Source organism: Tachypleus tridentatus, chromosome 12, assembly GCF_004210375.1.
Source record: "Tachypleus tridentatus isolate NWPU-2018 chromosome 12, ASM421037v1, whole genome shotgun sequence".
NCBI lineage: Eukaryota > Metazoa > Arthropoda > Merostomata > Xiphosura > Limulidae > Tachypleus > Tachypleus tridentatus.
Window position 1 is genome coordinate 19,728,892 of NC_134836.1, and position 25,470 is coordinate 19,754,361.

The 25,470-nt window shown below is 34.3% G+C and overlaps 2 protein-coding genes across 4 annotated transcripts in view; both read left to right on the plus strand.

Moving 5' to 3' along the window:
• Window positions 1-19,763, plus strand: part of LOC143235083 (EEF1A lysine methyltransferase 2) — a 39,761-nt gene extending 19,998 nt beyond the window's left edge. For 2 of the 3 annotated variants that reach the window (XM_076472879.1, XM_076472881.1), the window contains one exon: window positions 2,591-2,821. In XM_076472879.1, the coding sequence (XP_076328994.1) occupies window positions 2,591-2,605 (15 nt within the window). In that variant the 3' untranslated portion in view covers window positions 2,606-2,821. Of the gene's footprint in view, window positions 1-2,590; window positions 2,822-7,697 lie in introns of those variants that run through there. The other variant, XM_076472880.1, reaches the window with a different exon arrangement.
• On the plus strand, window positions 7,739-19,763 carry LOC143235084 (uncharacterized). The gene is made up of 2 exons (XM_076472882.1): window positions 7,739-7,946; window positions 12,002-19,763. Exons 1-2 carry the CDS (start codon window positions 7,739-7,741, stop codon window positions 12,133-12,135), a joined length of 342 nt encoding a protein of 113 aa, XP_076328997.1. The 3' UTR covers window positions 12,136-19,763.
• Window positions 19,764-25,470: the final 5,707 nt, after the last annotated feature.

Genomic DNA, 25,470 nt, shown 5'->3' on the forward strand with positions numbered 1-25,470 from the left:
CATAACCTGGAATCAGGACTGGAAAGGCCAACTTCAGGTGACTGACAGTGGTTCTTGTACTTACCTGTTAGTCTTCCTGGTGGGTTATGATCATTACCATTATGTTAGAGAAAGTTCTTTACAACTTCTATTACTCTACTTTCTCTCTTAACATTGTAGACTGGATGTCAACATTGGTTTTATGCTTTTTCTGTTTTTCAATGCTGTTTTGTTTTACCTTCATTTCCTTTTATGTATTTTACTACATTTAATTTATTTTTACCGTTTTACCAGACTTTTGGCGCAGACAGCCTAGCTGCTTTGTGCCATAAAACACTAAATCAACCAATTAACCAACTGTGATGTATCAGCTATAGGGATTAAACTTCATATTTTAGCATTTTCAGCTATAAGGCTTGTCACTGAGGCCCTGAAAAATATACTTTATTTAAAAGAGTAAATTGTGTTACCAGACTGTTAGGACAAAAACAACTCCAACACTTCCTTGCAGGTGGAGCACATAATTTATGTTACCAAACTTAGTTTTCAGTACAAAGCTGCATGATGGGCTGTAAGTTCTGTGTGAGCCACAAGGATCAAACATCAAATTATAGCATCATACATCCTCAAGAGTATCACTGAGTATCAAGAGATATCTCTGTTGACAAAGTATTTGAATTTTAATCATTGTCCAAAGCTGATGTACCATTTCATTGTTGATAAACCACAAACAATATTTGATGATTCATGAGATTTAGAATCCTTAAGTTAAGTTTTTAGATTAATAATAATAATATAATAACAGCATTTGAGTTCCAACTAACAATGAATATATTTTAATTAAAAGATATTTAGATAATTTTTTCCTTTCATTTTTGATATGCAGTAGGATGGTTTTTAAGAGTATTCAGGAAGTAACTGGGATGAGTTGCTAACAATGCATCTTGAAAGGTCTTATGTATATCACATTTCATTGTTCAAGTCTCAAGGCATACAATTTTTCTGTATGTTGTCAATTGTAAACATGTGATAATATAAACAATTTTTATTTTTTTACTTTGGCAAATATAATATAGGCCTATTTTAATCTTAAGGCAACATTAAATGAAAAATTACGAACTCACCTATGAAAGCAACAATAATGGCCTTTTATATCCAGAATAAACTTGATGAATCAATAAATTTTGCCAAAAATCAAGCAAATAGACACACACTTCATTCTGGTTGGTGATATTCTTGGAAGGATATTATCATAATGAAGCCTGTACTGTTGTTTCTATTTGAAACCAAACTGTTTAAAGCAATTGTAATTTTAAACCTGAACATCACTTTATGTACGAGTTGGCTGAACAGTTGTGCCATATGTTCTACAGATTTCAGGTATGGTCTTCCCTAATTTTGAACTACTGGCCAGTGAGAGAACTACAAAAGTTTTAAACTGATACGTTTTTCTCTTTTTGTCATTATTGTAGTGGAAGATCATACAATGTGCTATTGGTGCTTTGTTCACCATGGGGAATGAGATTACATATTTTAACATGGTAAGCCTGACTCACCCACTGTGGGGACACTTTGAACCAAATAACTGAGTTGTTGTAAGTGCAGAGTGTATTCAACATAATTGTGTTTTGAACACTTCAATCAACAACTTCACACTACCTACTAGGCTATCTAAGTGGTTAGGGTGCTTGATGTGTAATCTGAAGGTTGTGGGTTCAAATTTCCATCACACCAAACATTCTTGCCCTTTCAGTCATCAGGGTGTTATAATGAGATGGTCAATCCCACTGTTCATTTAAAAAAGAGTAGTCCAAGAGTTTGCAGTGGCTGATGATGACCAGTGCCAGATCAAGATGATTGTAGGGTCTAGGCACCTTGTGTTCATAGGCCCTACCAGCTGTACAAGTTAAACCAAAGATTAACCTTTAAGGAAAAGTTTCATGAACCCATAATTTTCATTGACCCTAGGCATTGCACCTAATAAATAATCTGGCCCTGGTGATATCCAGATGCCTTCCCTCTTGTCTAATACTGCTAAATTAGGGACAACTAGCACAAATAGACCTTGAATAAGTTAGTGTGAAATTTAAAAAAAGAAAGAAATGAGAAATATGAACTCATTATTCTAGAAATGTTTTGGTTGAAAAGATCAGTAAATTATTGATTTTGTTTTTCTCTATACCTGTTTCTCTCTTGTCTTAATTACTGTTATGCCAGTGAACCATCTACTAGTTGACAGCCATGATAAAACTTGGATTGTTATTTTGATCAATTTCTATAGTTATGTGTGTGTGTGCCTAGTTTCACAAAGCTTAATATATACCTCATTATAAATAAGATTCTTTCCTTTAGTTTAGAAGTCTAATTCAATATTTCCTATTTTGATGTGTACAGTTGTCGGCAATGTTTAAGTAAACTGTCATTTTTTTTGTAACTTTTAACTTAATTTAATTTGAAAAGTGAAGTAATGCATAGTTACATTTTTTTATTCTTAGTCTCATTTTCTGTAATTTATAAATTTATATTCAGAATTTTTTTAATCGCAAATAATTTGGAAATAACTTATTTTTACTGTCATTTATTTTGTTATTTTTGAACATGTCTTCTGCAGTTTTCTCCAGAATGATGTTAATGCTGAAGTGATACTCAAAAGTATTAATGTGACTTAAGCAATTCAGTTGTATGCAATTTGACATTACTGTTATATCAGAAGACTAAGACACATTTCTTACAACTTCTATTTTCTCAGTCCAGTATTTCCTTTAATCCAAGCCTCATTCCATCTAATTAAAAACGTTTTCGTTACCAAAACGTGTAATTTCAATAAAGAAAAGAAAGAATATTTGAGCGATTTAATGGCCTCATTGATCTGTTCTTTCATTTGCTACTCCCTCTGCAGTAGACTATATTTTTGCCGAATTACTTTTTGATAAAATGTACTTTTCAGTTTCCACTATATATTGAACTAAATATCGTTGTCAGTTGATTTTTAGTTTTTATTCAATGAGTGTCTGTTTATTTAGTAAACATATTTATATATATAAGAAACTACGTTATAATTAAATACAGCAGATTAATAACTGAAGATGTGATTACACACATGACTGCTATATTTGTATTAATGACAAAAAAAATGTGACCTGAGTCTTGTAAATTTTGCGTTATAATATGGTATTTCAGAGATAAACAACACATTATGGTCGAAAGAAGGTTAAAAAATAATTGATTCATTAGCGTATATAGAAAAACGTGGTGTAGGGTATAAAACATTAGTTGCGTTCTTGTAGGGAAATATATATGTGATTAATCACTTTTTTTTTTTTTTTACAAAGACAAACCCGATTTATAAAGTGGTGAAACTAATTATTTGGCAAACGTTACTAACAGGAAATTATTATAACTTTTTCAAAAATAATTTTAACTGGAACAATTAGAACACGTGTTTTACTGACGAGTACATAAACTGAAAATGCACATTTTTTGGTTTCTTACTTCATTTGTCAAAAGGTGGGACAACAATAAGTTTTCGGATTTACGACGCTATAATCGGGGAGTTCGATTCCCCTCTGTGGACACCGCAGGTGGCCCGATGTGGCTTTACTACAAGAAACCATACATACATAAATATTGATTTGAATTTACAAATAGAAAATGAAAACAGTGACGAGTGTGTGAGTATGGTGTATCAAAAATATCAGAATTCACATACTACTTGACTGCTATACTTGTATTAATAACAAAAAAATGTGTCCTTAGTCTTGTAAATTTTGCGTTATAACTATGATGTTAAATATTGCCAGAGAATGCAATTGCTATCTGTTAAACAGATACAGTATCGTAAAAACCAGTTCATGGTTTTATCGCAGTATTGTTAGATGTCACCGCAAAATGTAATTGGTCTATGTTAAATAAGTGAAATATTTTAAACTTAATTCATGGTTGTACCACAGTTTCATTTTGTCTTTACTTAACGCTTGCTTCTCCAGGTTACATTAACACACGTGTTTACGACTCGGCTATTAGTTTGCTTACTATCATAATTTAGGTGCTATTAGTAGTGACTTTTAGACCTGGCATGGCTAGGTGGTTGAAGCACTTGACTCGTTATCCGCGGGTTCGAATCTCCGTCACACCAAGCATGCTCACCCTTTCAGTCGTGAGGGCATTATTATGTTACGGTCAATCCCACTATTCGTTGGTAAAAGAGTAGTCCAAGAGTTGGCGGGGGGTGGTGATGACTAGTTGACTTCACTATAGACTTACACTGCTAAATTAGGGACGGCTAACGCAGATAGCCCTCGTGTAGCTTTGCGCGAAATTCAAACAAACAAGTACTAGCTTTTTTTACCACTCAGTTATTTCTTTTCGCGTAGACTTGTTTTAAATTACTTCGTCCTCAAACTTCTAAAATTATATTATGTTTTCATACTCAAAATTTAACTTCTTATTTGACGAACATTACATTTTTCACTCTTTTAGCTACATACACTTTTTTCTGTTTTAACAACACATTTTATACAGTTCAGTTGTTTGTTTGTTTGTTTTTTCTCACTGTTTATGTATATATTTTCTAACGTTATCAATACTGAACTTACGTGTATCTTACGCTGGCTGTCCACTTTATTTGGATAGTGTTTTGTTGTTTTTTACAAAAAAGGAAGTAAAGGTACGTGTGTCTAATATCAATTCTTTCAATACCAATGTAAAAAAGATAGTAGGTATGGCACGTACATCATCCATACATAATAACACAGGCACGCAATGTAACAGAATGTTAACAGATAGAAATAGAGTAAATTAAATTCAGTTGTGATTCAACAGTATATATATTAATTCTTGCCTATATTCAAGCTGTGGATTACAAGGTCCAGGATTTACGCCTCCTTGTCCGAACACGCTCCTCACCTTTAGCTGTGAGTGTGTTATAAGAGTAACAATTATTTTTGTTCTTCGAAGTTGGACAAAGTAATTGTGGCCGTGGACTCTTCTGGATAGTTACATTCTACCTGATTAACAGCTCAAAATATGAATGGCTATGCTAGAACACTAGGGGTCTCTGACCCCACCGTTTACGTTATGTGATAATAAGGTATTGTTTAGAAAATTCCAACGCTAATAGTTTTTAATATCAACAACCACATTCATTAGAAAGAGTGAATGCAGTTAGCCAAGTTTCTTTTTTGTTCTATAGCATTATGGAGTGAACATGATTGGTAAGAACATTCAAATATATTCTGAATATTATTCGCTTCTTTGAAAAGAACTAAACGACCTAATTTCTCTAAAAATAAACGGTTTAAAATAAATTAAACTTCATGTCTTGCTTGTCTTTTTACAAGCTCGTAGATATAAACAAATATTTCAGAACTGCTGAGAGATAAGATTGTAGTAAAGAAGATAGAGAGCAGAATTGATTAATATATTTTGTTTTAAGCCTCTTTATACGTCATGTGTAATATCATATGTATATGACAAGTTTGGTGTTTCCATGACAACGTTCATTTGGCATGTCTTTAGGATGCTTTCGATCGTGCATTATGCCTTATAATTCCCTTTGATAATAACTTATGAGCCCGAAATTCCTCTTTTTCTGTAAGCTTTGAACGCTCGAGTATAGTACCTGTTTAATAATCTGATGTGATGAAATATTCTTACAGGGGTTAAACTAATCACAAAGTTATACAAGATACTCGCAGACAATATTGAGTACCATCGAAAAGGACGTAACTACAGTATTTAAATCAGCTTTTATTAAAATGAATTAAGTTATAATCTGAACCCGTGCTCGTTTATTTGATACCAAAACACTTTTATCAGCAAACCGAATCTTGCTTCTTTTTTAAAAAATAATTTTGGCAGTGGTGGTATTACAATACGTATATAAACCAACAACAAAGACAAGCACATTTCAGAATTTTGTAACTGAACTATTATATCTGCTATGTCGTTATTTGTATGAATAATTTTATATAATATTAATTCAAAGTTAACTATAAATTATATTGTACTGTCTATAGTGCAGAATTATCACAGAATTATTTATGATCTTTAACTGTTAGAAAACGAAACGAACATTTTAGGCTTATTTTGCTGGAACAGCCTACGAGTACGCTACATAGGTACAACTACAAGGTATGGAATTAAATATCAAGTTTGACTACTTACCTTTTTACTGTTTCTTTCTAAAATAGTTTCAATTAGAATTGTACTGTAGGAATATATACATGGATTTCTATCATTTCGTAGTATTGCAATACTGATTCTGGATTAATTATTTGATTTGAATATGTGCAGGTAATCACGTAGTACGTTGTCAAAAAAGCTGTTAAGTTGAACTTGTTTCAAGTTAACTTTGTTTCTTATTATACAGATTATATCTAGAAGTTAATGTTTTAAGCCTTATTTCTGAGAATAGCTTGTCACGTGGTAGCTCCAGTTGAACAGTATAAATTCAAGGGTCTTTAAACACAAATTAATGAGAGCAGGCGAAAACAAGGCTAGCTTGGCTTAGGTCAGGTAAAGTAAGGTACGAAACCTTGTATCCTGTAATCCGACTTTTCCTTAGTCTGGCGTACACACTATTTTTATGTTGAGTGTTTAATTCATTGCTATTCCTTTTTCGTTTCTTTTTTTTTAAATAAAGGTTTGTCCAATTTCTTTCATTTAGCTCACTCTCAGTTAGTACTACATAATTTGAAATCTTGAACGAATCTCCTGTTTCGCAGACTTGTCCAGAGAAGTCTTCATGTTAATTAAGCATATCTGAATCTACCAAAGAATAGACTTTGTTGTGTAGCTTTGTGCTAAATTCCAAACAAACAAACAGTTTATAATCCGAAGAATGTTCGGTAAGATGCTTGCTTGCACGGAGTCAGAAGTTGTTTTATTTGTTTTCGAATATTCTTGCAAAGCTATCCAAGGACTAATTTATCATATCCACTATTAATTTTGAATGATATAGGGAAGAAAGGTATAGTCAATATTCCCTCTCACGCCAACTCTTGGGCTACTTTTGCCTGACTGAAAAATGATATTTCACCGTTATTCTTATAGCACGCCAATGATACAAGGTGTTGTGGAGTATATTTTTGTGTCAACAGGACTTTAAATACGAACCTCTCTGAAAATAAAGCCGGATTCACACTCGCCACTGTGCATGCCGGATCGATAAAACGTTGAAACAACTTTTTGAGGCTAGAAAAACAACTTAGAAACTGGTTATTTTTAAATGTCTGGAATATTAATTAATAATAAAAAATAATGTTGTTTAGTTTCACGTTCAGTGTTTATTGAGCAAACTTTCAGCCTCCTTCAAAATCAATATGTATTAGAAAGTACACATAGCATTCCTAAAAAGCTGTTGATTACACTATGTAACAAAATTTTTACTTTTTCTTGTTACTGAGCAGAAAGTGTTATTTCCCAGTTGCTTATGCCTAAAGTAAATGGAAAAGACATTTTTTTTCTTCAAACTTTGGTTTTGTGATCTGGGTAATGATATTTTCAAATTTACCCATTTTCCAGAACATTCCAGGTAAATTCAGTGCTAAGTAGCTGATAGAGAATTTTCTCGAACTTATAAGAATTTTCAAGAACTTTCTAAAATGCTGTACAACTAACAAGAATTTTCTAGAATGTTGTAAAACTTACGAGAATTTTTTAGAACTTTCCATAGTAATGTATATATATAGGGGCTCACCACTTCAGTTTAATTCTAGCTGCCCAAGTGAACACATAGACCTATCTGATTTTATCAGAGATGGCATCAAGAAGATGCAAGCATTCTCTAGACGTATTCTGCTATGTATGTGACCAATTTATCGAGACAAAAGCAAAAAAGTACTCTGTGACAGCGCCTGCTAAAATATGTGAAGCCTACAAGACACATTTCGGCATGCTTGTCAGGGATCAAGACAAACCATGGACATCTCATTTTACCTGGGAGTACTGGAAAAAAAATCTAGAAGGTAAGACGGACAATGTTTGCTTGCTTCAATGGTAAGATTTTATATTATACAAATTTTAGACCTTTTAAAATTTAAATATCTTTTTTTTTTTCTAATTTTCAAGAGTATAGAAAAAATATCACATATAAAATATTTTCCATGAACCTCTTACACATTAGTTGTGGATGAAATACATTTATTTTTCATAATAACACTGCAGCGCACTACAATAGGAAGTACTGTCACAACGGACCGAATTCTCACAATTTCAAGTGTGAATCACTAATGGACCTCCAGAAAGTGTTGTTCCCACCATTGCACATAAAATTGGGCCTTATGAAACAATTTGTCACAGCTCTTGATAAGAAGTCTGCAGCCTTCAAGTACCTTCGAGACTTCTTCCCTAAGCTGTCTGAAGCAAAGGTGAAAGCTAGTATCTTCGTTGGACCACAAATAAAGAAGAGCTCACAGAAAAGAAGCTCAGTAGAGAGGAAAAAAAGAGCTTGGGGCAGCTTTGTCGCAGCGGTTCGGGGCTTCTTGGGCAATCATAAGCCCGAAAATTATCTGGAACTGGTTGAGGCTCTGGTGAAAAACTACGGAAAAATGGGCTGCAGGAAGTCCCTGAAAGTCCATATCAAGGAGCGTATAACGAAAACGTGATGGAAGACTATATTTGGGGGTTGATACGTGAAAGTGATTTACATTACAGTCGCAAATCTCGAAAAACTACTCACTTCTGAACATTTTTGTGTAACTTTAGTATAAATACATGTAAATCTTGATTCATATGTTGTTGTATTCAGACCTTATGTAAAGGAAAATGTGCAAATTTGTCCGTTTTTTACATAGAAAAGAGGTTAATTTCTAAATTTCATTATCCAGGTCACAAAAGCAAAGTTTGAAGGGAATAATGGCCATTTTCTGTACTTTTACAACATAAGCAATTAAGAAATAACACATACTATCCAGAACAAAATTTGCGTTACAGTGTTATTTCACACTATTGTTAATTTGTCCATGTCGGATTCAAAATCATAAAACTGTAAAACACGCATTTAAATTCCATATTTTGTCTTTCATTTCGCCACGAGCCACTTTCGTTCAACAAGAAATCTTGTCAGTTTGGCTGGATTATGAGATGGAATGAAATTTTATTTGTATATGCAGTCCACACGAATTTCATCCCAAAACTTGAGTCCATTCGTTTCCAATGCTTAGTGAACTTTAAGCGTTTGAACTGTAACTATATAATAGTACTGTTTGTTGTATGTCTATTTAATTACTTTGCAGGGTATGAATGGATTTTCACCAAAATTGGTTCCCATTTGGCCCGTGGGAAGATACGTACAACAGATAGTGCGTTTTTATCTTTTTGTAAAATGTTATTCAATAAAACTACTTTTTTATTTTAAAGTTTGTTCTTGTTAAGTAGCAATTAGCCTGAAGATACTCTAAGAGAGGAGTTGAAAGTTCGGTGAACAATTATTGGATTTAAAGACAAAAGCTTGATTCGGTTACCATTGCTAAATCACATTTTATTTCTTTATTATATTTGCTTATGTAAAGTCTTCACAATTATTGATGGGCCTTTCTAGGCCCTAGAGCAGTTACGTTGTCTGCCCCGCTCCTTCTTACGTCACTGGAGCTGAAATTAAAATATGTTTTCGAAGTATGTTTGTGTTTGTTGTTAAGCACAAAGCTACACAATCAGACATCTGCCCATCACGGTATTGAAACCCAGTTTTTAGTGCAATAAGCCTAAGGATTTACTGCTGTTCCCGTGGGGGGCTTTGAAGTAGCATTTATTCACAGAAGCAGATAATGATTCGGTTTTGTTACAACACGTGGAACCCAAGTACTTTCACATTCAGAGTTTTTAAGAGTTGAGTTATGGCTAAATGAACGTACCTAAAAGAATCACAGCAAAAAGAGATACTCAATAATGAGCATATCCTCCCCTTCCTTTTGTACCTGTGGAACATATTTTTGATCACTCGGCATACGACCTTATGGGAAACTTTGCTCCATTCTCCCAGTAAAAACAAAAGTAAGTTTTCTGATGCCGCAATAGTTTAAGGCACGAATGTACATAGCATCCAAGAAAATTACAGGTATTTTCTATAAGATTTAGAGAAGGATTTGTTGCTAAGCAGTCCAGTAGTTTCTGTTTAAAGGTAGCTCATTACATGTCTGACCAGCCATAAAAATGTCATGACACGAACCAGTTGGCCAATGAAACGTTTAACTCGTCAGTGAAATGTATAGACGTATGTGCCAATCTTGGGGACTTCGATTATGGTTTAAAAAAATGTGCAGTGCAGTGTTAACTCCAGGGCTAAATCAGGTTTTTCTTGACCTTAGCATGATATTTATTCCGGATATCTGTGACGGAGGAGGCTTGGCATGGCCAGGTTGTTATGGCGCTTGACTAACAATTTGTGAATTCGAATCTCCGTCTCACCAAATATTCTCGCCTTTTCAGCAATGGGGGTATTATAATATGACGGTCAATCCCAATATTCGTTGATAAAAGTTGGCAGTGTATGATGGTGATTAGCTGCTTTCAGCGTTTTATAACAGCTATTTTGTGTAAACAGCGGGCATTATGCTACATCGTTGATCTTTTCCAGACTGTCTAGTATACATATCAATTGTGTGATAATGCGTGTTAACAACATCCATTCTGTACCGTCCAGAATGCATCAGCATGAGTGACCACATGGATACGTTTGTTTGTTGAATTTCGCTCAAAGCTACACGAGAGCTATTTGCTCTAGCCGTCCCTAATTTAGCAGTGAAAGACTAGAGAGAATACAACTAGTCATCACCACTTGCCGCCAGCTCTTGGGCTGTTCTTTTACTAACGAATAGTGGGATTAACCGTTACATTATGACGCTTCCACAGCTGAAAGAGTGAGCATGTTTGGTGTTATAGCGATTTGAGCCTGTATCTCTCAGATTACGAGTCGAGCGCTCTAACCACCTGGCTATGTCGGCCTTATATGCTGGTAGATGACTGCCATGTTGCTGATGAAGAAAATCATCTACTTACATATTATTCATAAGTATATTCTTTGAAAATTAATTTTTGTCATTTTTAATAAACAGGAAGATAATGCATATGTGCTTGTAGCTGACACATGCCTTATTATAATAAAAATACACACTGTAATAAATTTACGCTGTCGTTTTTTGTGTCTTAAGAGTTGAAGTTAATACATTGTAGACGAAGTGAGTGTTATTGCTTATTATGTATATATTAATAGCTTCTACAATTTAATCACACATCATGCTGTTTCGGCGCCATTTTGAGCGACATCTACACAGTTTAGGTTGCAGAAGTTTTGTCTTTTTACAGATATTTGTGACATCAGCACGGGTGATCATTCGCCATATACTCAAAATAAAATAACAATATTTTTGTGTAAACAATCACATTGTGTCATTTCAAATTTTTACAGACAATTGTATTTCGTATTCAACAATTTGGTAATTATTATTACAAAGTGAATGTCGGGAAATAATTTATTCAACAACCCATACGTGTAATAATATTTACCTATTAATTTTATTTTACTAATATTAAATCAAACAAATTAGCCAACTGTTAGGTGCTAAATAAACATTAAAGTAGTATTACTATGAATTTCGTAGAGAACAAAACAAGATAAGCAAATTATAATCCTACTACATGCTAATATATTTTTTCTTCCTAACGTGCGTGTGTGTGTGTGCCTTCATATAGCAAAGCCTTATCGGGCTATCTGCTAAGTTCATATCCCTAACTCACTTGTCACAAATGTTTTGGGAACTAAACACTAGTGGTGACCCACAGTTTTTAATTTATACTCTGGTTATGACCCTGCACGAAACGGATGTTAATAATGTGTGGAATTAGATTCGAGTGTATTTTTTAAACCTTATCTACCGTCTGCTCATTTTTATACTTTGTATATAGGACATATATATACATATGTATAGATATAGATATATAGATACATATAACAAATGTATATGAGTAATGATGAATAACGCTTTGTGGATTGATACTAGATATACAGTCTAATTTGTTTTAGGGGAATCCACACAGAATGGCTGTAACATAAAGGAATTTAACACTCGTATTAGCAAGATTTTCCGGGGTGACAGAAACATCAGATTTGGTGGACTGTTGGGATCTTTGGAATGCCTAATTTTATCTTGCAGGTAACCTAAACCTTTGTCAGGCTTATATTTACTCAATTTCGAAGATATAGGGTAATGTAGCTTTATGTGTTTGGTTTGAATTTCGCGCAAAGTTACACGAGGACTATGTGCACTAACCTTCCCTAATTTAACAGTGTCAGACTAGAAGGAAGGCAGCTAATCATCGCTACCCACCGCCAACTCTTGGGCAACTCTTTTACTAACGAATAGTGGGATTGATCGTAACGTTATAACGTCCCTACGGCTGAAAGGGCGAACATGTGTAGTGTGACGGGGATTCGAACTAGCGACCCTCGGATTATGAGTCGAATGCCTTAACCACTTGGCTATGCCGGGCCCATGTGTGTTTGAAGTTAATCATAATGCTGCCCAATGGGCCACCCGTGCTCTTCGTACTACAAGTATCGAAACCTGGCTCATGGCGTTGTAGGTTCATGTACATTCCGCTGTGCCACTGGGGGACGCGGCACATAGTTTTACAATTGAAATTTACTGTTGCGTGTGTCTGAATACAGAAGTATAATTCCAAATTCCTGATTAACTGAAATGAAATGAAGTACAAAAATGAATTACTAAATTAATGTATAGTAACTAAATTATAGAATATTTCGGGTTAGTATGGAATTAATGACTAATATTCAAATATGCTTAACAGCGTTATTTACAATTCCTAGTGTGTAAATGTTCTAAGTGTTTATATATTTACATATTTTGCCTAACGTTTCATTCTTGAACATTCGTACTTTAGGAAATTTTACAAAGAACTATATAAAGAATTACTATGAAATCTGTCAAAATGTAGTTCAAAGAAAATACATACGAGTACAGAAGCAGATTGCCAGAGCTATGATTGCAATGTCACGTCTGTGTTCCGATAAAAACATTAAACAAGGTACTTTCAATTTAAATCAACGTTAACATATTTAACTTTATGAGTACAAATGTTACTAAAACGTATAATGGAGTGACAACATTTAACAAGGCGTTAATATACTCTTCAAAAAAAGAAACGCAAAAGGGATATTTTTGTTATTTTAAAGAGAAATATATGTAATAACGTTACAAGCTCAGAGTATGTGATGTTACACGTGTTAAGGCACTGATTCTCAGACCAAAATGACAATAAAAGTTGTGCACTTTGAAAACAGAGGAAAACATCGGATTTTTCGCCAAAGCGCATTCGTGTCCAATAAATTTGTTTGAGAGATCTGCATGTTCTGCAAGTGCAACATGTGCAAAATCCCTATAAAAGTGACGGGTTCTCGGTTATCATAGCTCAGTGTTAAGCCACCGACACGCAATACAGTTACGCCAAGACTGACTGAAGCACAACGCAACAATGCCATTGGTCGACTGGAAGGAGGTGAATCTCGATCAGATGTTGCCAGAGCTGTGAATGTCCACCCAAGCACCATCACAAGGCTATGGAATCGTCACCAACAACTTGTATCAACTCGTGACCGTCCACGATCTGGCAGACCTCGTGTGACCACGCCCGCACAAGATCGCTACATCCGGTTATGTCACCTTCGGGATAGGACCACCACTGCGACGTCTAATGCCTCAACCATACCAGGGCTGCGTAGGTTTTCCGATCAGACCGTACGCAACCGTCGACGAGATTCTTAGGCCCCATGTGCAACCCATCATAGTGAACGTCAACGACGTTTTTCAACATGACAACGCCCGTCCTCACACAGCCCGACTCACCTTTGTCTTCTTGAGACACCACAGCATCAACGTTCTTCCCTGGCCCTCCAGATCACCAGATTTAAACCCCATCGAACATCTTTGGGACGAGTTGGACCGACGTCTGCGACGGCGACAACCTCAACCGCAGACTCTACCTCAGCTTGCAGCAGCTTTGCAGGCTGAGTGGACAGCCATTCCACAGGATGTGATTCGTCATCTCATCGCTTCCATGGGCAGGAGTTGCCAAGCAGTTATTGATGCTCGCGGGGGGCATACTCGTTATTGACGTTGAGTGACGTTAAACTTCACCTAGTGAGCGTGGACTTCGCCTTTGCAGACTTTGCATGTTCAGCAGTGAATGTGCAAAGTTTCACGCATATTATACAGAACTACCCGGAATAAACTTGTTAACAATTTGTCTCAAATTTTGCCTTTTGCGTTTCTTTTTTTGAAGAGTATACGTATATAGAAATCTCCTGCAAAATGTATTAATGCTTTTGTTTTATTGAGGACATTTAACAAGGTATTAATATGATGATATCTCCTGTAAAATTTAATATTTTTTTGTTTTAGTGAGGACATTTAACAAGGTGTCAAAAAGCTGAGATCTTATAAAAGATAACGTTTCTGTTTTAGTGAGGACATGTTGTTGATAAGATGATACCTTGTAAAAGTTAATAAAATTTCTCTTTTAGTGTGGAAATTTAAGGAAGTATTAATATTTTTGTGAAGTTTTCATTTCGTCAGCAGGATATTTTAAAATTCAACGTTCAGTCACCTTACGACAAAAAGTTAGTTTATTTTCTCTTTCGACTTTTTATGAGGTTAAGCGCTGTGGTAACTTATAGACCACATCTAAAGCCGCGCTAACTGTCTTGTCCTTTCATAAATACAGTAAAACCTGTCTAAGGCGAAATTGTACGGCACCGAGTAAAATTTACGGCTTAGACACAGTGAACATTAATTATATATAGGTGTTGAGCGAAACATTATACTTGCTTGACTCAAGGAAAAGCCCGGCATGGCCAAACGTGTTAAGGCGTGCGACTCGTAATCTGAGGATCGCGGGTTCACATCCCCGTCGCGCCAAACATACTCGCCCTTTCAGCCGTGGGGGCGTTATAATGTGACAGTCAATCCCACTATTCGTTGGTAAAAAAAGTAGCCCAAGAGTTGGCGGTGGGTGGTGATGACTAGCTGCCTTCCCTCTAGTCTTACATTACTAAATTAGGGACGGCTAGAGCAGATAGCCCTCGAGTAGCTTTGCGCCAAATTCAAAAAACAAACAAACAAACAGACTCAAAGGAAAGAAGTAAGACGTTGTGAAATATGATATTATATTGTTTATGCTAAAATTATTAGAATTAGAACATAAATAGGCATTCAAAATATACGTAATTACACAAAATCTTAATCAAATTTATTTGAAGAAAGCGTCCAGTTTCAACTGTTTCGTTTTTTTAATGGGCTTTCTCATGCGGTAAAAAGAGAACGCCAATTATACGGCTTTTCCATTCAGCTAATTTTCCCCCTTCATTTTTGCATACAATTTAATAGCGTTAATATAATTTAACACTTGCGATGAAGCAGGAATTTCTATTTCCTCACTACCTTTTCCATTTTGTTCATCTTCTGAATTTCTCATACTGTTACCACCTTGCGATTCTATTATACATTTTAAATCAATTTCTGTTAAAACATTCTTGTCAACGTTCACAAAACCTTCCGCGTTCACAGATTCATCTGCATCAGTCTTCTCAATCAGAGTCTGGATTCCACTAGAATCGTCATAACAAACAATTTCTCCACAATCTCAGCCATTATCGAGAATAAATCCACAGTTTTGAAAGCACTTTATTACGTATGTCCGAGAATTTATTAATATTTAAAGAAATTATTAAATTAACAATAAATTAATATTTAATCAAAAAACATTTTTCCGCCTTTCTCAGGTTCGAATCCTACTTGTTGATAGATGAGGCAGGTGAAAAATAGTTTTCCGTCCGTGTTATGTAGTTTTCGCCATATAGAGGGCGTTTTATTAGAGGAATGTTAAGACAATGTTGCAAAATTTTGATGATATTTCCGGCTTGTACGGTTTTCCGCTCTATGTAGTTTCCGGCTTAAACAAGCTTTACTGTATAAGTTTACTTGCACAACGTCATAACGAAAACACTGACTGATTCACCGCAAGCTGAACACTGGACTGACAAGAAATAACTGCAGTATACTATTCACTATTCTTTATATTAGCCCGGCATGGCCAAGTGTGTTAAGGCATTCGACTCGTAAGCCGAGAGTTACGGGTTCGAATCCCAGTCGCACCAAACATGCTCGCCCTTTCAGCCGTGGGGGCATTATAATGTGACGGTCAATTCCACTATTCATTGGTAAAAGAGTAGCCCAAGACGTGGCGGTGGGTGGTGATGACTAGCTGCCTTACCTCTAGTCTTACACTGCTAAATCAGAGATAGCCCTCGAGTACCTTTGCGCGAAATTCAAAACAAACGAAATCAAACCGAAACATTAATTAAAGATATTTACAATGTTGTCGTGGCTCTACTATTGATTGTGAGACTATCGTTCGCTGAGCGTGCGCAGAATGACTGGAAGATTTTCAAGTTGTACGCATAGTATCATGTATTAGGTGAAAATGACAGACTTCTTAGAAGAATCTTTGATATTTCTGTCGATAAGGTCAAGTGAATTTCGATTTTTTGTGATATTTTTTCACCCCGATGTTTTGTGTGTGAGTTTAAGGTAAGTATAGGAGTGAACGAATATTCATTCTGGTACAACGCTACAGAATAGGAGCTTCCTACAATGTGTCAATCGTCTGGATCGAACCCAGAACTTTAACTTTCTAAGCTCTAAATTTCACAGCTGGGTCATCGGGGACTCTAAATAAAGATTTTATTTAAATAGTACATTTAGGGACCCAGAAATACGTGGCAAAAACGATCTTGACGTTTTCATATAATGATGGAAATTAGTATTGAATTTATTTCTAATTATTTTAGAACAAGACTTGTTAAAGGGGGTTCACAACACTATCCACTCCCATTATTGTTATTATTGAGCATTTATTATCTTTTACTCAAGTTAATGTTAACTAAATTCATAGATAGCGCAACGTATTTACACTGAAAAAATGATTAAATTTTCTATAATACAACATATATACATTGTGGGGGAGGGCAAAAAAACATTTTATAAATCTTGGAGAGTACACAAGCATTTTTTTTTGAGAGATATACTTAAAAACATGGCGGCCACTATTTCAGTAACACATAAACTCGGCTGTAGTTTCTACTCAACAGCTACCTTAAAGCTGATATGAAGAGCCGTTTTTTAAATTACACCAACTTCCTACTTTAACCCGTGACCCTTCAACTTCGGCCTCTAAGACACTTATGCGGTTTATTATCCTCAATTAATTAATCAAGTGAAACACTGTGAAAGGATATTACGAGCTGGATAACAGAAAACACGCATACTGCCACTATATTTTCCTCTACCTATTTATACAAACTCGCCCTAACCATCACGCAGTGTATAACATGTTTTAAGTATATACATATTGAGTTCTAAAAGTTTATACAAAACCTTTAGTGAGGTAATAACGAATACTGTAATAATATGCCATGTTATAAATATACTGTGTTATTTACCAGGGCAAGCATCCGCACATTTTTTTTAAAGTTCACAACCAGGACAAAGCACGAGCACCTCAAGGTGTTATTAACAACTTTTAGAGTTACATGGAACCATGTGGTTAACTTCCTTGAGTAGTAATAGGAATGTGTCTTTAACAACATATTTTAAGATCTATAATGATAAAAAAAAGAAAGAGATGGTGTTCACAGGACAGTTGTTTACTGATACATATTAAAGGGGCATTATTATTAGGAAAGATGTTTGTTCCACAGAAAAACGGTTTAATATTATAATCAGGATCATAATGAAATCCTGGTGAAAGAGGAAAAAATGCTTAACGTTCTAAACAAGATTACCATAAAATACGATTATGTCACAATAAAAAAAAATTAACGTTCTAAACAGGATTACCATAAAATTCGCTTATGTCACAGTAAAATGGTTTAGTGTTCTAAATATGATTATTGTAAAATTCGGCTATCTCATAAGAAAACAGTTTGGTGTCCTAAACAAGATTACCATGATAGCCGGTTGTATCACGGGAACACGGTTTTCTGTTTTTAAAAGGTTAGTATTTTTTTTACATTATGAAATATATATGTTTCACAGGCAAAATGGTTTAGTTTTTCATAAAGAAATGTTGTAAACGCTTGTATTTCATAGGGTAGTAGTTTAATGCATCGTAAAAATGAATACTTTATTAGAAAGAAATATGATGAAACTGATAACATACAACCAGAAAAAGGCACCTCGTCAGACAAGTAAAAGTAGTAGATCAGAACAGTGTTTCTACAGAAAACACACGTTTGAAAAGCATTGAAATTTTTTTTTTACAGCTAACAGTTGTCTCTATCAGTTTGTATTTAGAAATAACATGTATTCAGGAGAACAATATATTTTTACTTAAAGTGTGCATTTTATTTTTATAATTAAAATTAATCATACCTTCTGTCATAATAGAATAATGACTATTAGATGCTTATAAATAGATACTTTCTTCTTATAGGCCACGCTTGAAAAAAGAAGAAGAGAATAGTTTTTAAGACATATGTCTATTATTAATGAAAGACTGATCAAACTATTCTACTAAAGCAAGCAAAAAATACGATTAAAATTTTGATAATGTAAGTAAGACAATGTGAATAAAATGAGACAGCTTAATTCAGCGGACTAACAACGCTAAAATCCGAAATTTTACTTTCCACGGTCTGTTTGTTTGGAGTTAAGCACACAGCTACACGATGAGCTCTTTGTAGCATTCCAACCAGGCTATCGAAACTCAATTTATAGCATTGTAAATCTGCACACGTACCGCTGTACTACTGGGACATATTTTCTGTGGTGGACGCATCAGATGGTTCAATGAGGTTTTGCTTTAAAACAAACAATATTTTGAATTAGTTATGTAACTGGATTTAAAAAAAAAATTATTTCTTTGAGATGCTTATCCAGTGCTCAGAGAACGTCGTTGTGCCTTCTTAAGGATGTACATATTCACACGAGTAGTTGACAAATAACAAGACTATTTAAAAGGTACTTCCTTCTAAGACACCAGTCGAACTCTCATAACGTTATATTTCATTACTAAGGTTTGTTTGTTTTTGAAGTTCGCGCAAAACTACACGAGGGCTATCTGGCTAACCGTCCTTAATTTTGCAGTGTAAGACTAGAGGGAAAGCAGCTAGTCATCACCATTCACCGCTAATTATTGGGCTACTCTTTTACCAACAAATAGTGGAATTGACCGTCACATTATAATGCCCCCACGGCTGAAAGGGTGAGTATGCTTTGTGCAACGGGGATTCTAACCCACGACCCTCAAATTACGAGTCGAACGCCTTAACCACCTGGTCATGCCGAGCCTCGTGAATACGGTCTAATGTTAAGTCATATCTGTATTTTCGCTTTCTTGTTTGTTTTGTTGAATTTTACGTAAAGTTATTCGAGTGTCATCTGCTCTAGCTGGTCCTGATTTTGAAGTGATGGATTAAATATTAGGTTGAGGAATAATTCGTGAGCGTTTTTAAATAATTTCATTCAAGCATTACATGCAAGACTATACAATACTTCAATGCATGAACACATTACACCCAAAACATTTATTATGATACTTTATTTCATGTAATACCTAGGTATATAGTATGCATTGTTTTAAACGAAATTGCAAGAAATTAAATGCGAAAAGCAGATGGTGTCGAAAATGCTCGATTTTGTCCACTTGACAGTCCATTTAATGAGCTGAAAATGAAAGCAAAAATTAAAGACATATGAAAATCAAACACACCATCTATTAGAGCAAAAAATTATCTACCAAATGACATGAAATATTTTGCGAAAGCGTTTCATTTATGAATATATTTGTTTAACTTGAAAAAACGCTCACGAATTATTCCTCAACCCAATAGTTTGGTTTGTTTTGAACTTCGCGCAAAGTGAACTAGAGAAGACAGCTAGTTAGTCGACACCATTCCTAACAAACTTTTACCATAGAACAGTGGGATTGTCCTTCGCATTATAATGCTACTTCAGTTGAAGGGGCGATAATATTTCGTAACGGAATTCGAGCTCGCGCCCTATACATTGCAAATCAAGCGCACTAACTATCAGGTTTTATATTTTTTATTTCCACTGACTTTTCATTTGACACGACATACGCGTACTTCCTGTCGATTTGAGTTTTTTAGATTAAATTTCCACTCAAGGAAAGTTTTTAGCTGAAAGATTTTCATAACACATTCAAATATATCCATAGAGAGTAAATATAAATAAATAACTAAAATTCCATTCTAAATTAACTTCATGTTCGTTTAAATTGTTCCCGCGCTTTATCACACACATTCAACGTTCCCATGAAAAACAATTACATTTTCCTGCTCCTTGAATGCAGAGTTTATTTCAGAGCGAGTGGGCGGCATACACAACTAACATAATCTTCTTCTTTCTTATTTAGATTTTATGGTCAATATTTGTTCGCTGCTTTCGGCAGTGCGCGTAACCCATCGTCTTTGTGAAAATCAGACAAAATAATTACCGTGTGACATTCCCACACGTATAGTGAGGAGACAGCCTTATATCACCTATGCGACCAAACAATTGGATATTTTCCACGCACCGAGTGTGACATTTTCTTAATATAGGTATTAAGTACCAATGCAAAATATAAATGCGAGAAATAATGGGTGAGTTTCCTAGGTGCAGTTATGTCTTGAGACTTCCTGCTTCGAACAGTTTGGAAAGAGAAAATGTATACAGTTTCGCTTAATTAATTAACGTTATCGAATACACTTAAGTCTTTTTAAAATACTTCTTTCACGAGCTATACTTGTATCCGAAGAACTATAATCATAAACTTGAAGCTGATACAAGTAATTGATAAATTAGGAAAGTTTAAAGCACAAACACGAAGAGATGCTGTTCTGATAGAAAACGCTTAAAAAACTGAAACGGGCTGAGAGGTAAAAATTAACAACAGCATCTGAGCGTTCTTTCAAAATAGAATAGTGCAACGTTTTGGTATTGTTGAAGGTCTTGACTCTAAGGAAACCGAAGAAAAACGAATATTTTTTTTCAACAACAAAAACATCATAATTTGACAATCATCTGTAAAAGATTTATTATTATATATTTATTTTAGTATCTATGTTTGTTTCAATTTAATATGTATTTAGAAATGCATGTAACTTAATAGTGTTAAATATGTGTTGCGATATTTCTGCCTATTATCTAAATTTGTAGAAGATTCTCGACCGCAAGAATAAACAATGTATTATGTGTGTAAGTAAAATATTTTTGCCAACTGAACTTTCGAGAACATCGCCTAAAATTTATAAACTGGTGCGTCAAGGGACAGTTTTATATATTGTTGGCTTGATACAGTCAGTATGTTACAAACTTTGGAAACTATAACGGTGATTAACGATTATCAATCGGGAAACTACAGGTATTTGACCAGGAACATTTATGTATTTTGGACATAACAAACCATTTAATCTAACTTTAGTGAAGTAACTTCGGTCGTTAATATTTCTACGAAGACATTAGGCCATCGGGAAAAACTCACGTGTGAAGAAGCTAGTTGGCTTCTCGTCAAGTGAAGTATACCTGTGTATTATTAAAACCGAATTAATTCGCTCATCGTGAACTGTCGATAAAATATTCAGTTCTAGACAAAATCGAAGATTCGGTAGTGTTTGTTTGTAAAAATTTTGTATATAAATCATTATTTGTAATAACTATTTGTGATAAACGTTATGATAAATTGTATTATTGTTTGTTTATTAAAATATATTTGTGGTAAGAAATTGTGCGTATCAATTTTCTGGAAAATATCTTAAAATTTGATACATATCGACATTCAATTAATTTCTAACTTCAAATTACACATTAACTCAGGTTCAAGCTATTGGCAATTGTAATACTTAACTTTATAAATTGGAGACTTGTCTGAGATAAATTATAATATGTAACACAAGTTAACTGCAGATGTCTTTTTTTGTTTAATTCGCATTCCTCTTTATTTGTCTAATGCGGCTAAAATACAGAAATGTATAAAATTAGCATTTCTCTTTTATTTTTCGTATTCCACAAGTCGCCTCTGATGGCTCAGCGGCAGGTCAGAAGATTTATGGTGTTAAAAATCAGGTTTCGATACTCGTGTGTAGCTCAGTAGAATAGCACAATGTGTAGCTTTGCGCTTAAGAACAATCAACTAAATTTCCTCAAGCCACTGCCAAGAAAGTTTCCATTGATATCAAAATTTATCAGTGAGGCTAACTACCGAGAGACAAAGGCTCTATGAAAAGCTATTAGATATACAGTACAATACTTCAAAAGTTAAGATTTAAACTTTGAAAATGTCGGAAACCGATAAGTAATTTTTTTAAAAATCCAAACCAAGTTAAGTATTGATTTTTTCCTTCTTGATCGGCGATTTGTGGGAGACAAAATACAAATCTGTGTGTGTGTTTTTCTTATAGCAAAGCCACATCGGGCTATCTGCTCAGCCCACCGAAGGGAATCGAACCCCTGATGGTAGCGTAGTAAATCCGAATTTTTTTTCTCTTTATTCATCCCACCTCAAAGAGGAAATATAAACAAAAATACATGAAATAAAACACTAGTTAAATAATTAGCATATGGAGAGAAAACATTGAAAGATATCACCTTGTTAAAAAATTACAACAAAAGGTATAAAATGAATTAGAAAATATAAAAGAAGTAATGGTTAGCGGTAAGTATCTAAATCAAATTACACGAAAAACATTAATAAAACAAAGAAAACAATGGAACACTTGTGATAAAAAAGAAAACTTGTAGAAAAGAATACACTTCATCAGGTATCTTTGTTACCATTATAGTGATACAGTAAATGAAACACTAGTTAAGTAATTAGGATATGAAAACAAAAAAAACGAAAAAACATTGCAAGATACCTTGCTAAAAATTACAACAGGTGTAAAATGTGTTAAAAATATAAAAGAAGTGATAATTAGCTGTTATCCGGAGACGTACCGCTGTACTAGCGGGGGACTACAAATCTGAATTGTTATTTTTAAAAATCTCTGATTTCGAGCAATAACTGACATATAAGGGCCCGGCTTTGCCAGGTGGGTTAAGGCGTTCGATTCGTAATCTGGGAGTCGCGGGTTCGAATCCCCGTCAAACCAAACATGCTCGCCCTTTCAGCTGTGGGAGCGTTACAATGTTACGGTCAATCCCACTATTTGTTAGTAAAAGAGTAGCCCAAGTGTTGGCAGTGGATGGTGATGACTAGCTGCTCTCCCTCTAGTCTTACACTGCTAAATTAGGGACGGGTAGCGCATACACCCCTCGAGTGGCTTTGCGCGAATTTCAAAAACAAACACACTGATAAATAAAATATATATATGTTTCTTCACTCAATGTTATAATAAGAACACAGTTATTAAAATTATTTGATAACGTCAAGGATTAACATAACAGATATATGATGTTTAATACACTTAGGAATTAAAAGGGTATCAGATTAAGAAAAAGTGTAAGTTGTACATAAGAAATAGTGTTAAAATAAAGAACAACCAAGATTGATTCTCGTATTTTTAAAATACAGTAAGAGTCGTGCAAAGGGTGTAGGAAAGTAAAATTTTAATTTTGACTTTCAGCAAAAATAAACGAATTGACAATTTTTAAATCAACAAGTATGTTTACGTCAGCTAAGTTCGATGCCACATGATCTTTTTCTGTTTTTTTGTTCTCTCTTTTGACTTCAGTCAGAAGTACACAAGTGTAATTTGTTTTTCGTGCCATTGGTACCACACAATGTCTTACATTTTTTATACCTAATCATTTTTTCAATTCTTGTTCTTTAAAACGTCCCACCTCTCGTAGCTATAGTGACGAGTTTTCTCATTACAAATTCAGTTTCTAGTCTACTTTGATAAACGTTAAAAATCCTCAAACTTGGAAAGTTCTTAAAATAGTCTGTTTGAAATTGGTTATCTAGTTTATTTGTTTATTTCAATCTTTATTATGGGTATTTGATTGCAAAGTGAGTTAGTACAATAACAATAGTAGCTGGGAAAAATAAACAAAAGAATAATAGACAATTCGGCACTTGAAACCAGTACGTGGTGAGCAGGTTGCAGATAAGCCTTTTCAATATCTTGATAAGAAAACTTAGATTGAATTTTTTGTTCCTACTTTGAACTTCGGAACTTTAAGTATGTTGACATTGCAGAAGTCTTCAGATTACTTATTTGGCTAAACCTGAGAGCATTGTTTTACAATGAACATACTTGTACAACTTCACTTTTGGCCGGAAAACATTCCAAAGATCTGGACAGCAAACAATTTTAAGCAGAATTACTTCCCTTGCAAAGATTATGCGAAATATTTACATAAAAAAGGAAGAAATCGATAAGAAACGTCCAGTTAATTAGCTTTATTATGTGCGTAAAAAATGCTTTGTTTCTCGTTATCTAATGTTCAAATAACGTTAAGGGTTTTTTGCTCTCTCTCAGTGCATGTGATAGAGAATAAACATACCTTTAGTAATTTAAAACTAATAAAACTTAGTTAAGAGCTACCATATATCACGATTGTTTAGGTGACTTGAGATAGCTTTCAATAGAAAGCAATATGACCCTCGTCATATTGCGAGTTGTTCGCAAATAAGAAAGCGAAAAAATAAATATTTCATGCTTAGTGTAAATTTGTCAATAATATCGTTTTAAGTGTTCACTTGTGCAATTTTCTATTGTGTAAAATATAAGTGATTTTTTTAATATAAATGATTTCTTGTTATTGTATTTAACGTAACTGCCTGATGAAGACAATACATTTATTAGACAGCTTGTAGACTACCGTTTGATAAGGAATTCAAACATATCTTTATCTGATTGAATCCTACCATTGAACATGAATTCCTGGGTAGATACTTTTGAATCAAATATGCATAAAATTCAGCGGATCACAAAAAAACATCTTATTTTCTTACGTCATATTTTCTTCAGCTTACATTTAACTAAATTGCACTGACTATATTTGAAAAGTATGTTTTAGGGAAAATCGTCATTCATGATTAAAGTGTAACATTTTACAAAACGTCAAAAGTTTGTCTTTTTTCTAACGTGAAACTTTCATTGTTAATTAGTGTATATATCTAGGATAACCTTAAATTTCTTAAGCTTGGGAGATATTGTTGGAATTATGACCAAATATAGTGTTAAAATAACACAACACTCAGACAACAAGGTGTGTTTGGCCCTTCAAGGCTGTCTCTGTACACCCATCCTGAGAAGAACTGGAAACTTAAAACTTCTTCCCCTATTTTTAAAGAATAACAGATCCTCTTTTATACTATTTTAAAATGATCGCCTCCATTATTGCCTAAGGTACCTCATTCTGTGAGACAACACTCAGTAAGAAAAACAAAACTATCTTAACTGGAGTCTAGTCTGTCTTTTTCAAACCTTAAACGTTTGTCATTTGTCTTAATGTTTCAGTATATAGC

Excerpts from the sequence above, each read along its gene's own strand:
- LOC143235084 (XM_076472882.1), top strand. The coding sequence starts at position 7,739 with ATGGCATCAAGAAGATGCAAGCATTCTCTAGACGTATTCTGCTATGTA. Across the intron at positions 7,947-12,001 it reads CTGGAAAAAAAATCTAGAAG|GGGAATCCACACAGAATGGC; the intron begins GTAAGACGGACA and ends AATTTGTTTTAG.